At 37.1% G+C, this 15,992-nt stretch overlaps 1 protein-coding gene across 5 annotated transcripts in view; it reads right to left on the reverse strand.

Annotated features, from left to right (window-relative positions):
- LOC125225432 (obscurin) overlaps positions 1-15,992 on the reverse strand; it is a 174,448-nt gene that overhangs the window by 93,106 nt on the left and 65,350 nt on the right. For all 5 annotated transcript variants that reach the window (XM_048129162.1, XM_048129159.1, XM_048129161.1 and 2 more), the window contains one exon: positions 2,268-2,399. In XM_048129162.1, coding sequence (XP_047985119.1) covers positions 2,268-2,399 — 132 coding nt within the window. The remainder of the gene's footprint in view (positions 1-2,267; positions 2,400-15,992) is intronic.

The raw sequence follows: 15,992 nt of genomic DNA on the forward strand, positions 1-15,992 counted from the left end.
AGAGCTAATAATTGTTTAGGTTTTGAATTGACAAGTTTTTGAATTGAGATCCATCGGCATCGATATTACAAAGATACATAAGTAGTTGTAAGTTGTAACAACCATATTGTAACATAAAAGTAGAATTGAAAAGTCTAGTTGTGTTGTGGAGATAATATTGAACGAAATACCATAAAATTAAATCAAAAACAGCCCAGGAGTAAGCGGGCAGTAAGTATGCATGTGACAAATTTATCACGCTTCTCTGACCGAAGATAAATAAATAAATATTGGGGACACCTTACACAGATAAACTTAGCCCTAAACTAAGCAAAGCTTGTACTATGGGTGTTAGGCGACGATATACATACTTAAATAGATAAATACATACTTATATACATAGAAAACATCCATGACTCAGGAACAAATATCTGTGCTCATCACACAAATAAATGCCCACCGGGATTCGAACCTAGGACCGCGGCTTAGCAGGCAGGGTCACTACCGACTGAGCCAGATCGGTCGTCAAAGACCGAAGATGGACCGTTCAGGCAACTAAATGGAAAGGTCCACCAGGAGAGCGGCGCGAGAGTCGACCAAACAGACGGTGGGCAGACTATGTAACCCATGCAGGCCTCAGGGAAACGGTGGATGACGCTAGCCCTTGATAGGGACACTTAGAGAGAGATGGAGGAGGCCTACACCCAATGAGGGGTTCATCAAAATGACAGAAAATACAGACAAGAAAACACGTAAAAATTGATTAATAAATAGTTTTTTATTTTTGTATTTAAGTATGCATGTAAAATGCAGAAGGACACATGACTGTGTCATGATATCACGAACATAGAGCACAGACATGAACAGAGTCTAGTAACAGGTAAATATAAATAATTACCTATTTATTCTGCTCTTAGCAGTTATCATGTTAACAAGCATCTCCGTGCCAAGTTCATGTTATGCGCATAATAATTATGTTTTGTGTCCATAAATTGTATAGGCAAGTTTAGGATGTTTGGCTTCCATTTCACTGTTACTTTGCCAGCTAAGAGAATTGTAGTTTTATTTCTGACAATACCAAATGGGCCCTTATGGAAGATCAGCGCTGGCCACATGGCTAGCATTATGCTGAGTTGGGACCATTTCTTGATGAACACTTTTATATGTAATTTTGTTCTTCGTTGTTTTATGTCTGATTGTACATGTCCGTGTATGTTATGTGATCAACATGAATAAATGTCTTTTATCTTTATCTTTACAATACCTATTTTGATTTCAGGCGAAACTTGGTTTTGATAAATAGCATTCATATTGAGAACGACTGTAGTTTATTTCATTTCGTATAGCGTAAACGATTTCCAAGTTCATATCTAAACAAGCAAAACTGTTACAATTTGATAAGTCCGAATCGTGCTATCGTGAGATGATGTAGGAAAGTTATAATCATGGATTATCATTCTACGAACATCGCGGACAAAACCTATTGTATACTTCTGAAAAACGAGTTTTTAGTTTTCGTAGAAAATCTTCAACACTATAATATATCAAAGTATTTCATATTTAAAATGTTTTTTTATATTCTTTGATATTATTTATGACGCTCTTTTATTTAGGAGACACCTATCGGCTATAAAATAATTGCACGGATGAAAGACCTCATTTGATATTATTTCAGGGAAATTGAAAAAAATCACTATAAAGCTGGCAAAAAGAAATTTATTACGATTGAGATTTTTTCAAGCCATTAATTTTGTTTTCGCAGTTTTGTGTGTCATTGCTTCTTTTTCACACTATTTTTAAAACTTTAGTTTATTTTGCTTATTAACAATCGATTGGTGCGATATTATGGTGTAATTATTTAACTGTCACGGCTATTCCAACTACCAATATGTTGCATATGACTCAGCTTTCTTGTGTAGGCAGCAATGCTGTAATAGTAAATGTGAATGTGTAGCTGTAGTACGTATAGAATAAATTTTAATTTTAAAAGACCTTTTTTTTTGACGCACGAAGTGTGGGACTGGCCGTTTCTTTCCCTCTCCCTAGCGAGAGGGGGGGGGAACTTGGCCCTACCTATACCTAATAAACCCACTCCGGCGTTTCATCCTCTTTGCCGTTCGTGAGGGCGCGATGGGACCGATGTATGTTCATCATGTCAGTCACCACGCGGCGCCCAAAGTCATTAAAGATACGCCGTACAAGCACGTTGTTTGCTTGGCTATCGCCCCACACAATACATGGCGACCCTATCAGGATCTGTAACGTATAAATGAAGAATAAATACGCACTGTCGTCTTGCAGCCGATGCTGTGGTGTCACGTTCCGCAGCTCTGGTATCTCGGAGCACCCTGGCCGGCACCAGTCCTTGACGAGATCGTATCTCGCCAGCGTCCACATCTTCCAGCACTCGGACCATCCATCTGGAATAAGGAGAAAACTTTATTAAATTGGGATAATTTTTATATGTGGAGATAATAGTTATTTGTTATACAAGGGGCAAAGTTGTATTTTAACGCCGAGTGTAGAATTGAAAAACGAGCAAGTGAAAGGATTCTATAGTTGAACCACGAGCGAAGCGGGTGGTTCTAGAATAAAAATAGAAATAGAACTTTTCCCCTCGCTATAGCGAGGAAACGACAACGCAAAAAATGCGTTTATCACTGCTTCCAGTAGTTCCACAGGTGGCAAATCATCTTCTTTACTAGATTCACCTACTTTTATAAATTTTAAAGCAGTTAATTTGACTATATTCAAGGTCAAATTACTTTACCCACTAATGGATAAAATGCGTTTTTACCCGCTGGCATTAAAGGATAAAACACGTCTTTCCGAGATAGTGAGGGGAATTTTTTTTGAGTTAGGCACTGTTTTTGGAAATTCTGGATGGGTTCTAGCGTCTTTAAAAATAAGAATATCAAATAAAATTATGACGTTCCGACACACTACCGCTCATGGAGACCCGAAATACCAGAAGTGTTGGAGGTGCATTGCCCGCCTTTAAGATGGGTCCTGTTGCGTCTTAATGTGCACGGGAGCTACTATCTTTTGTTCGTTTCACTGGGTGTTTTATGATATTGGGTCAGTGAGGGCAGCTACCATCATGAAGGCAGATCCTAGAGCACCTAGGTCCTAGAGGACCTCTCTTCTTTAGAGAAAAAAAAACATGTGAAATAAATAAAAATGATTCCTAAAAAATTAAAAGTTGACGGTCGAGGCCTCCATCTATAAGTACAGTAAGTAAATAAAATGAAACAAAAAATAATAACACGAAGTAAAGCAAAACAAATACAAACTTGTTTAGATTGTGACAAACATTTTAAAATAAAATAATAAAAAGTGTCTTTGTAAGTAAAATCTCGGTCGCTCAACTTTTCCCACACATTTATATTTATTAACACTTTCTTTTATTTCACGCCAGCAAATTGGGAACTGCCATTCAGACAACGACACATATGCGTCAACGATATAGATCACCATCTCTTAGATTCCGTATTACCAAAGACATATGTAACTCCGTATAGACGGATAAAGTCTAAGAAAAAAACGTACCTCAAAGCCCTAGAGAAAAAGGCACGGTGGCCTAGATGGCGTTACACCTTTGGGGAACGCTCGGCTAGGTGGCGCTAATATTAATATTTGACATTTTAACACATATCAAGCTAATAATATGGGCCAAATTGTCAAAACTGAGGTTCAAAAGTTTTAAGCTTGTGTCAAGAGATGGCAGTCTATGCACTGTGATTACAGATTTTACTTTGACAGTAACCCTCTATATTCCTCGATCCTCTTTGGTATTACGCAGATAATATGTACCAACATACATATCAGAAAGCTTCAAGCTGCAGGTAGCAGTTTTCAATTGATTTTACTATTTTATAGTGTGATTTTAATATCATCAAAAATTAAATCCACAACTATTACAATCCAGATTTTTTCAATGAGAAATACGGAGAGGAGAATATATCTATACATAGGTGTATTTAAAATGATAGTTAGCGGGGTTGTGGACTGTATTACTAATGTGAATGATGGAAACACGTATTGAAACACTTACTTTAATTAATTTGAGTTGGTATTGGTAAACAAACAGATAGTTCCCTGACAATAGGCAGCCTGAATACTAATCAATGTCATATAACAAACAGTATTTGAAGTGACAGGATTTCAAACGTTTAAGGAGGTCGCGCACCAGCCAGTTATACGACCACGGCTAGCTATGGCATTATGTTACACATTAAATTGTATGCTATAGACAATAGAGTGATAGGCAGAGGTCGGCGGGGGTGAGCTTTTTTCCTACTAATTTGACATGTCTGACATCATATTAGTATGAAAATAGCTCACCCTCGCCGACCTCTGTATATAAATGGTCAGAGATATAAAAATGGTGTCGCTAGGCAATAGCTTCAATATTGCGGCAAGTAACAGCATAGAGTGGACACATTAAATATAGATTCCAAAGTTTCATAAAACATAGATTTCAAGCAACATGAAAATCGTGAATATACGCCATCTAGTGATAGTTGTCTATGGTCACCGATCATAAACGAAGTCGAAGCAACACTTCGGTCCGACACACTTATATCTAAATTATTAGTTCCATAAATAATATATTACAAGCAACGTGAATAGCGTGAATATACGCCATCTAGTGATAGTTGTCTATGGTCACCGATCATCATAAACGAAGTCGAAGCAACACTTCCGTCGCTTCGACACGCGGAAGCTTTCAGCTCGTCAAACTTGTGACGTCACGTAATTAGGGTTGTCACTCTTTAATTAACGAAGATTTAGGGCAAGTTACAAGTACGTCATTTGCTTTATAATTAGGTTTGTCGTAGTAAGTAAACATTTCGGTATAATACTTTCAAGAGTTCCCTGGTAGGTATATGCCCTGAAAAACTACATGTCTATACACGATAAATTATCATCGCCGATCAGCACGGGAAGCATGGTCGCGCGATAGACGATAAAATGCTTCCCGTGCAGAAAACAAAATTAACAATAATAAATAGATCTGTCATGACCCTCACGGATACATTGATAGCATCCATAAGCCTGGAAAAAAAACAATAGTAACAAATATTCAAATAATAGTAATAAATATTGAAAACGAATTATCTTACCAGGATTTAAACCCAGGACCTACTGACTTTTAAGCAGGGACAATAATATATAGAAAATATAAAAATAGAATATTTTAATGAGCAAATGTACCGTACAGCCAGATGTGTAGGTCCCTGACTTCTGAGCTAGGTAAAACCTGTGTTACAGAAGTCAGTGATAATGACTAGACTAAGAAGTTATTAAATGGTAAGTAGGTGCGAAAAGCTTCTATGTACAAATAAGTGATGAAAATCTAATCAGTTTCATAAATGTCCACTTTAATAGCTATTATTTGAAACATAGCCAAAGCTGGCGATATTCAAATTACTGTAAATAAGTGTCTGTCAATTAACGTTTTCTATCTTATACTTTTAAACGAGCAATTCTTGTATATTTATTTATTTATTTATTTATTTATATATATATTTATTTACACTGACGATCTCGGAAACCGCTCTAACGATTTCGCAGAAATTTGTTATGTGGGGGTTTTTGGGGTGAAAAATCGGTCTAACTTATCCTTAGGTCCCGGAAAACGCGAATTTTCGAGTTTTCATGCGTTTTTCTTCGCGCGCCATCTCGTGTGCAGTAGTTGTACTGTTAAGACAGAATTCTTTCGGTCGATGTAAGTACTATTTATTGCAAACACTAGATGGCGACACAGGTCAAGGCTAAAACGAATAGAAAATACACTATTTGAGTTTTTGTGGCGAAATGCGCGCCATCTCGTGTGGAGTAGTTGTGTTGTTAAGGCTGAGAATTCTTTCGCTCGATGTAGGTACTATTCATTTTTGAACTAGATTGCGACACATGTCAAGGATACGAAACAGAACCGAGCGAAGCTCGGTTGCCCAGATATTTATATTTAAATAAGGTAGAAATCGTTTCAGTTGGAAGTGGAAGACGTGGGTGATTCTCCGAGACCCTAATTTTCAATGTCCGGAGGCTTATTTCACTGAAAACTTTAGTTTAAAATCCTGTTTTTTTTTCAGAGATACTTTATATCTCTAGTCGACTGGGACATCGATTAGCTTTAGTATAAGGTCATTGTATTTTTTTTATCTATAATTTTGTATTTAAAATTTAGGAAATAAGAGATGTCCGCGACAAAATTCTTATTTCTCTGGTGCGGGTTTTATTCGAATGTATCGTAAACGTATTGAAGATTGTAGACAAACTTCCCCCCGCGGGGAATAATCAGTCGCGCTCGGAACGTGGTACGAGGTGGAAGTGTCGGTTGTTGCACGTGGCTCCGGAATTACGAAGGTAAATATCTTATTCCTCTGTCCGTGGTTCAGGTATCATTCTTATTACTCTGTTCGATTTTTTGGGATTTGTGTAACTTTTAAAAATGTACTTTTTTGCTTAATTAATTGCTTTACGTACTATCTATTCATATTATTAACGACAGCCGCGTTGTATATACACATTATGAATCATTGGTTTTTTTTCGATAATTTCTTATTCCTCTGTCCCTATGGATTTTGGACAATGGAATAAGAATTTTCTAAAATTTTCTTGTTTTTCTTAACTGACTTTCAAAAAGAAGAGTAGTTACTCGTATCAAGTGATTTCCTATATTTTAAAGTACCTTAATAAAAAAAACTTAGATTTTTTTTTAAATATTAATAAAAAAAAATAGATCTTTTTAGCACCTAGTGCATTTACAGTCTGAATGTTATTAATAAAAATAAATATAAAAATATTCTAGAATACTTTTTTGATAGTTTTGTGAACAAAAGTACAATATATACATACATACATACATACATACAATCACGCCTGTTTCCCAGAGGGGTAGGCAGAGATCACGGATTTCCATTTACTACGATCCTGACAAACCACTTTCGCTTCACACACTTTCATAACATTTCTCATACACGCTCGTCGGTTTCGAGTACTTCTGACCTGGCCTCTTTGCAATATTTCCCCGATTTGATCAAGAAAAGTTCGCCTAGGTCTTCCACTACCAACTGACCCTTCCACTCCTTTTTCATATACTTTCTTCGTTAATCTCCTCTCATCCATCCTCTCTACATGCCCAAACCACCTTAACATACCCATCTCAATCTTTGTCACCACATCTACATCCACTCCACACTTCTCTCTTATCACGCTATTTCTGATCCTATCACTCAACTTTACACCAGCCATGCTTCTTAACGCTCTCATTTCTACGGCATTCACTTGACTTTGAAGTCTTTTCTCCCACACCCAACTTTCACTACCATACATAAGTGTAGGCACCAAAACTCCTCTATGCACCGCCAGACGTGCTTTTTGCGACACTTTCTGGCAATATATAATTTATAAATATACGGTTTTTTAACATTTTTGTTTACCTATCCTGACTTATCTTATTCCTCTGGGCCTAAATTTCTTATTCCTCTGGACCAAAAAGTTAAAATGAATTTATTTTATGAATGAGTTCACAAAAATATGGGCCAAAACCATAGTTATGTCTAAAAATAAATCTATTTTCACAAGAGTATGTTCTTATTGATCAAATTTCAAAAATAAAAAAAGGACAGAGGAATAAGACAAAAATCGCTGTCTCGTAGAATGACACACGTAGGCAAATGTTTCTCGACCAAATCGGGGATAGGTATATTTCAAAAAGGTCAGACCCCGTAGCCGAATGGCATTTTCTGCGATGCAAAACGAAAACGAAACACCGCGAAAGGTAGTCTGGCTTTGTCACGCCAACACGCAAGAGCGATAGAGATAGATATCTACGAGCGTTTCGTTTCGTGAACGTTTGTGCCATTCGGCTACGCACCCTGGCCCCGTAGCCGAATGGCATTTCTGCGACGCGACACGAAAACGAAACGCCACGAAAGGTACTGGCTATGTCACGCCAATACGCAAGAGCGACAGAGACAGATGTCTACGAGCGTTTCGTGGGGTGTGTAGCCGAATGGCACAAACGCTCACGATAATATCTCTTTCGTAGCTATCTATCTCTATCGCTCTTGCGCATTGGCGCAACAGAGCCAGACTACATTTCTGCGGCGTTTCGATTTCGTTTCGCGTCGCAGAAATGCCATTCGGCTACGGCACCTGGCCCCGTAGCCGAATGGCATTTCTCCGACGCCAAACGAAAGCGATACGCCGCTGGCTCTGTCGCGCCAATACGCAAGCGCGATAGAGATAGATATCTACTAGCGCTTCGTTTCGTGAGCGTTTCGTGAGCGATTGTGCCATTCGGCTAGCCACCCTGGGTGGCTAGCCGGATGGCACAACGAAGAAACGAAGCGCTAGTAGATATCTATCTCTATCGCGCTTGCGTATTGGCGCGACAGAGCCAGCGGCGTATCGCTTTCGTTTGGCGTCGGAGAAATGCCATTCGGCTACGGGGCCTGGTCAGAACTACTCGAAAACGACGGGTATGTATGAGGAACGTTAGTTATGAAAGTGCGTGAAGCGAAACTGGTTTGTCGGGATCGTAGCAAATGGAAACCCGTGATCTCTACCTACCCCTCTGGGAAACAGGCGTGAGTATGTATGACGGCAGAAATAAACTTACAAACGACTCAGGAAGTGGCCATCGCACAAATATGTGCCCTTTCTACATGATTCATGATTTAACATTCTCTTAAGCTCATAAATGTCAACTTGTAAAATATTATCTATTTTAGAACTAGTTCAAATGATTTCTTGGGACTTCTTTAAAGCTTTCCGTGTGACCTGAAATCTAGTGAGAGCTAGTTTGTCACTGCAAGTCCTGAGTTCTATCATTCTGTCAAATATGTCGACAAATAATGCTATTAAGCTGAGACCCAGGATTTTTTTTTTTCATTTTTAATTTTTTTTTAAGATTAAACTGTACGAGTAATTATATGGTTCGTTTGTCTAATCTTATTTCAAAATTATTGGTGTTGTTGTATATGAGTGAGAAGAAGACAAGTATTTTTTTATAAATTAATACAGTTCACCTTTTTCAAATGGAATAAAAAGACAAAATTACATTTTAGAACAATATTTTATTTTAGTGACAACCCTGACAAAAGCTAGTGACCTCAAATACAGAGAGATAGTTTTTTTGTTAAAAATTTTCTTTGCGTGTGCTAAATAAATATGACTTTGGTATCATTTCTTTAATTAGTTACATGTTTACCTATACTTTTTACACCAATTGAATGGAACTAACAGGTCTTACCAAAGTGGTTTCAGGCACCAAAAATTCTTTGAAAGTCCTGCACGGGTAGCATGGTCGCGCGATAGACGATAAAATATCAGACCGTCCTTACTAATAGTGCGATAGGGACGGCCAGATGTTTTATCATTTATCGCGCGACCATACTTGCCTGCATGGCATGCATGCATAGTCGCGCGATAAATGATAAAACATCAGGCCGTCCCTATCGAACTTACAAATAGTGCGCAAATGTTTAAATAAAAATAAAAATAAATAAATAAAAATTGGGGACATCTTACACACATCAACTTAGCCCCAAACTAAGCAAAGCTTGTACTATGGGTGCTAAGCGACGATATACATACTTAAATAGATAAATACATACTTATATACATAGAAAACATCCAAGACTCAAGAACAAATATCTGTGCTCATCACACAAATAAATGCCCTTACCGGGATTCGAACCCAGGACCGCGGCTTAGCAGGCAGGGTCACTACCGCCTGAGCCAGACCGGTCGTCTAAATATCATTATGGCTCATTATGGTTATTATTTATGGCTCGACTATGCTTGCCTTCCTGAATAAAAGTCCTGAATTCTCTGAATTTCAGCTATCACAGTAAATCAAGAGTACTGGAGCATAGAAATATGGTATTTGCGTACCAGAGTTACGCAATATGTTTTGCTGAGTTGAGCTTGATTTGAACTGACAGATCATTTGTTTTGGCTTAAATTTGGAACAATGTGCCTATTATTTGTGGAATTTTATGAATTCATTGACCTAATAAAATTTAAGAGAGGATCATGATATTCATGATATTCATGATGTCAAACAACAGAACAACCGTTCGTCAACCATGATACAAAAATAGCAAAAAAAAAATGTAGGTAAAGTAGTACAAGCTTTCATCGCTGACTGCAACTGAGTGTGTTTTCATATTATCCGATCCGATATCGGATGTAGGACCGATATCGCATACATTTAAGCCGCCATCTTTAATTTTTGCCTTTGAAATCTTGACGAGATCCGATATCGGATCGGATAGTGTGAGAACGCACTAATACCACACCTCGGACACTGGCGATCAACTATATGAAAGAGGCACGTTCCTAGCACAGTCTAAGCTCGTGTAGATGAACGCGTACTATGCTTGTATGAGTGAAATATGACAGGTCGACTGTTCGCGTTTTTGACAGCCGGTAACTGTGAGGTAACCGAGATGGGGTGGGCGTCACTTTCAGCGGGGAGCGGGAGTGGCCATACTGTACGATAGTATTCTTTATTATACTGTGCTAATACCGACCAATATGATATTCTAGTAATCCGAAAAACTAATAGTTATCGTTGCGTTTTCATATCACAAAGAAGTCTTCAAATCAAGGGTGAATAGGCATCTTCTGGGCGAGCTCACTCCACCGTAGGCCACGTCTTTGCCTTTGGCTAGTCTGTGGTCAAGAGCAAGCCAATTAATAATAATTAAAAAAAAAAGATTCCATGCACTGAGAGAAAATACAACCAGTTTTCATGTTCGTTCAACAAGTTTTTTGGTTAAAATAGCGCCTACATGCTCTTTGGTTCAAACAACAAGCTACTTGTCATTTGAATCGGCAATATAGGTATTTGAATCAACAAGTCGATTTTATAAAAACAACCTGCCACATATTGTTTTAAACATACGTTTGGCTGATTCAAACGGATAAACCGCAACAAGTCGAACTTGTTAAATTCACAATGCAAATTTCTCTCAGTGTGACATCTCTATCATCAGATCATCTGCAGGTCATCATAATGTTACATCCGACTTAATTTAAACCTTTTTGAAAACTTGTAAGTTCTTCTACAATACACCATCCTCTATTTTAAAGCGTCTAGGGTATCCTATAAGTAAATATCTACATATAACAGGATGTGGGGAACTATGAGACCTTCACTCTAACGTTACAAATACAAACTATGAATTAAAATATTTTCATTCCGTTAGTTTTTAACCACAATCTGACCGTGTAAATGTATTTTGTAAGCATACATGCAGTAAGATTAAAAGCTTATTAAAGATCCATTAAAAAACGGATGTGCGTGCGCCTAGCGAGCCCTTTGCGCAACTTTTGCGATGGCCGTTGCGCAGACGCAGCGAGTCAGTGTGACCAGTTTAACGTGACCTCGAGATATTTCATATTTTAGAACAAATTGATCAACCACTTGTTATTTACACTATGTGTTTTTTTTAAGATAAATTAAATTAAATCCATACTAATATTATAAATGGGAAAGTGTGTGTATCTGTTTGTTTCTCCGTCTTTCTCGGAAAAACGGAGCGCCGAATTGACGTGATTTTTTAAGTGGTGATAGTTGAAGGGATGGAGAGTGACATAGGGTTCTTTTTGTCTCTTTCTAACCCCCAATTCCCTAAAAATGGGGGGAGGGGTTATATGGAACATTTCGCAATTTTCGAATTTAACGCGAGCAAAGCCGCGGGTAAAAGCTAGTATTGTATAAAAATGATGTCTGGAAGAGTACTATCTTGAGAGGAACACGAAGTACTACTATTATTCTCGCTGCAAATTTACTTTCTAAAATAAATTACATAATAATTATAGAAATGTCCATTGAGACTTTGCTGGAACTGGAATATCAGTCTCCGTGACCACGACCAGTGCAACCTTTCCGAAGCGTCGAAAAAAAGGTAAAATAATGTGTGTTAATCGCTTTCAACCTCTAAGTGACTTTAAATTTTATATGTGTACAAAACACGAGAAGTTAGTGTTACCTACTTATATTCTACAGTAAATTACAGTTAGACCAAAAAGAGTAGAAATTAAAAAGTGGCAACATCGTAGTGACATCCCTTTCAAATAAAAAAAAATATGTGAGAAAACTCTTCTTTATTTCTACTCTTCTTTATTTTCTACTAGTACTCTTTTTGATCAGACAGTATATTAAATTTGAGATGTTCCGGAATAAGACTAACTTCCTCATTTAGTTATGTTAAAAATTGAATATTATTAAGAATTTGGCACATCTATTAAGCGTCTGGAATAAGACAGTGGATGTTGATATTATTATTACACCAGCTTCCTTTTGATATCGAATGTAGGACAAGACACGAGATTCATCTGAGAAAGCTTTATAGCCTGAACCGTAGTTAAGAAAACACGACGTTATTATCAAGGTTACAAAATATGATGAATGTAGTTACTTTTAAATCTTGAATATACTTGGCGTTGGTGTAAAATAGAGATTGCCGCTACCACGATAAGTTTGCATGTCAAGAGTTTCATTATTTTTGCCATTTTTATGCAAAATTAGCGTAATTACAAAGTCAGGGGGCATATCGGACATTTTGACTATTTGAGAAAGTTTGGAACTGCAAAAAGTATGTAATCTAATCTCTATGAATCATGTATTTTGCGGAGCTAAAAGAAATGCAGAGATTAAAACATTTAAAATCCAGTGTCATAGGACATTGACCTATTAAAAAAAAACTAAGTACTAAACCTTATTGAAGTCACAATTTTAAAAATATAGTCGTCGTTCTTTTAATACACTGCATGACCACGGACGATATACACGCTGAGATGAGGCCATTTCGTGGCACTTCATTATTTTCTGTCTTATTGTTATTATGTGTATTTTGTCTTGCCTGTGTTCACGAATAAATGTTATTCTATTCTATTCTATTCTATTCTATTCTATAATATCGGGACTGACAAAGCCCATACAAAAAAGCGTACCCCTGAAATGTATGGGCCTTTTAGGCTTAAAACTAGATGGCGCTGTTTCGCAGCCTGGAAGTGGCCAAAATCATATTTTCCCCAAATATTTATTTTATTTATTTATTTATTTAAACTTTATTGCCCAAATTATCAATAAAAAGTACAAATGGCGGACTTAACGCCTTAAGCCATTCTCTACCAGTCAACCATTGGGCAAAACAGAGATAGTTAGTTTTTTATGCGTGTTTTTATTTTTTTTATAGGAACAAATGACATGCTTCTTTATTTTAATATCATGATATCGCGTCAATACATATTTTGAAAAAAAAAATGTAGGCATCATCAGTGTAGTTATGATATTATTTAATATGTGGCATTAAAAAAATGAGGTACGATTCTTAGTATGAACATTCTAAATCCTATATAAATTATCCTTGGCATGACCTAAAAATAGGTCACGCCTTACGTTAAGACTTTAAGACTCCATAAATATGTTAATCGTGTTTTGACAAAACATAATATGTAAAACAAAGCCGAGCCAACAAGGGCGAGATCTCCAGCTGTTTGCGCTAATTATGAGCTTTGTTTACATGTGGAGGATTTATTTTGAGTAAATGGGACGTACTAATTGGAGAGGTTAATTTTAAAACTAAATGAATAATAAAATTGAATATATAACTCCAGCACATTTATATGAAAGTAGTTAACTTGAACTGAAAATAATACAATACAATACAAATCCACTTTATTCCACAACCTCAGAAATGTACATAGGAACACACAAATTACAATAAATTTTATTACAGCGATAAACAACAGGCGGCCTTATCGCTAAATAGCGATCTCTTCCAGGCAAATAAATGTCTTATACAAAGAAAAAAAAATGTAATCTGTGTAATTTAGGCCCACTTGCACCAACCACTTAACTCAGGGTTAGTGGACAACTTTAAAAAAATGGCCCAAATAACTATTTCTTACTTCGTGGATATACTTTAGCCACTAGCGGCTTACTAGCAAATATAAAATTTCAACTAAACGCGAAATCACTTTCGCTGCCAAATATATCTGCTAATTTTACTAATTCGCAATTCGGAAGACTCAATTCAGGCCGACACGAGCTAATGGGTGTAAACCATACTAATGCGTGTACTACATCGCTAATCGGGGATTAGGACCGCATAGAGAGTGTGACACGCGACGGCACCCATATGGACTATCTTTGCCAATTTTCTAATTTAGAAAGTGATATTTAAGAATAAGTAAGTAGGTACATAATGTCAGTTTTTTGTTCCTTTTTACTACTATTTATAAAAAAAAATTTTTTGGACTATATAAATGGCGAGATAATGGATGATGTAGATAAGTTTACATTGCTAATTAATTGTGAATTCAAATGCTTGTCACAGCGTGACAGCATCCTAATGTTATTTGTCTTTTTCGGCCAATTTTTGGCGAAAGTACCTATTTTTTTAATGTATAGTCGCATTCAGACACCCACTACATTTACAAAGTTACACGTGGTTACACGAACAAAAATACTAAAATAATTGAACGTAAATGAAATATTATGCGCGTAATAATTGTTGGATCCGAAAAAATGTCGAGATCGAGGAGTTAGTGGCCGAACCCAATATCGTCGGCGAAACGAAAGCCCACAGACTTCGTTGGTTCGGTCACTTACTTATGTAGGGCCAGTTGCATCAACCACATTTGACAGACACATCATCGTCACGCAGCAGACTACTATGGAACTTCCCATACAATAAAATTTAACGAACGCTTTAACGGTTACAGACGGTTTGATACAACCGGCCCTTAGAATGGGAAAAGATCGGGCTGTCAAGAGAGCGTTCTTGGGTCGACCGGCTGGTGGCCGTCCGCCGGGTCGACCCAGGTATCGCTGGGAGGACTGTGGTGGCGGATCTGCGTCGGCTTCAAGTCAGTGACTGGCAAGAGGCTGCGCAGGATCGGGACAGGTGGCGATCTCTCGTTTCGGAGGCCAAGATTCACTTTGGATCACTGAGCCGAAATAGTTAGTAAGTTTTTTTAATAATTGTTCAGATAGTTTAATTGTGTCAGTGTTTAGTTAGATACTACAGGACAAGCAGACAAGTTTGTAAAAAGGTTGATAAAAAGTATCCCTTTTGTCACAAACATTCTAAAGAATTCAAAACGTCGGGATGTATTTTTAATGAATTGTCCGTGATAATCCGTTAACATAGTTTTATTTTCACCAACCGGATTGAAGACAAGTAATCTAGATTTATTACTTCTGGTATAATTTGGGATCCTTTGTACCGGTCGTTAATCTTCTCTCTCGTTTACTACACATTAAGCAATGCTCTAGATTTGCCTGTCCAGGTCTAAAGACTGAATACATGGAGCTAGTGAGCGCACTGGAGTACGCTGCAAATAAAAATGTACTTTTTGAAGATCGCGATAATAAACGTAGATTAGATTAGATTTAAATTAGATAGATAAGTCGTAACATTAAGAATAAAAATGTCAGGAAGTAAAGGTTACAATAAGCATCACAAACATTTTCATGAAAATGAGAAGTAGGTAAACCCAGGCGAAGAATAGGTAGTCAAGGAACCTAAGGAACAATGCATTTTTGTCCTTCCAAAAAATTATCTTCATTGTGTTCCAATTTATACTTAAAAGGCACTTCTGAACCGAGCGTGCCCGACTTTTTGCGTTAGAAGCATAGTTTTCGTAAGTGCTATGTGTAGGAATAATTTGTATAATAATTATATAAACCAAACAGAAAAGCAGTGCGCTTTCCAGTCACGCAATACGTGTTAATTCCCTATCCAGCCTTCGGTGATCAAGGCATCAAAAGAAACGCATAAATTTCGCACGCCCGATTCGGACCGTCAGTCGTTTGGCGCCAATTTAAAGCGCATTTTTTAGGTTAAGTCAGCCATATTGAAATTATTATTTTATTAGTGAAAACATTTCATTTCTTTTAGCTTCGATCTGTGGATTCGGGTTAGTGAATGTTGGTATTTTCTTTGACGTTAATTTTAATTTAGGTTAGTTATTTGAAATAA

The sequence above is a fragment of the Leguminivora glycinivorella genome, chromosome 4 (genome assembly GCF_023078275.1).
Source record: "Leguminivora glycinivorella isolate SPB_JAAS2020 chromosome 4, LegGlyc_1.1, whole genome shotgun sequence".
Lineage (NCBI taxonomy): Eukaryota > Metazoa > Arthropoda > Insecta > Lepidoptera > Tortricidae > Leguminivora > Leguminivora glycinivorella.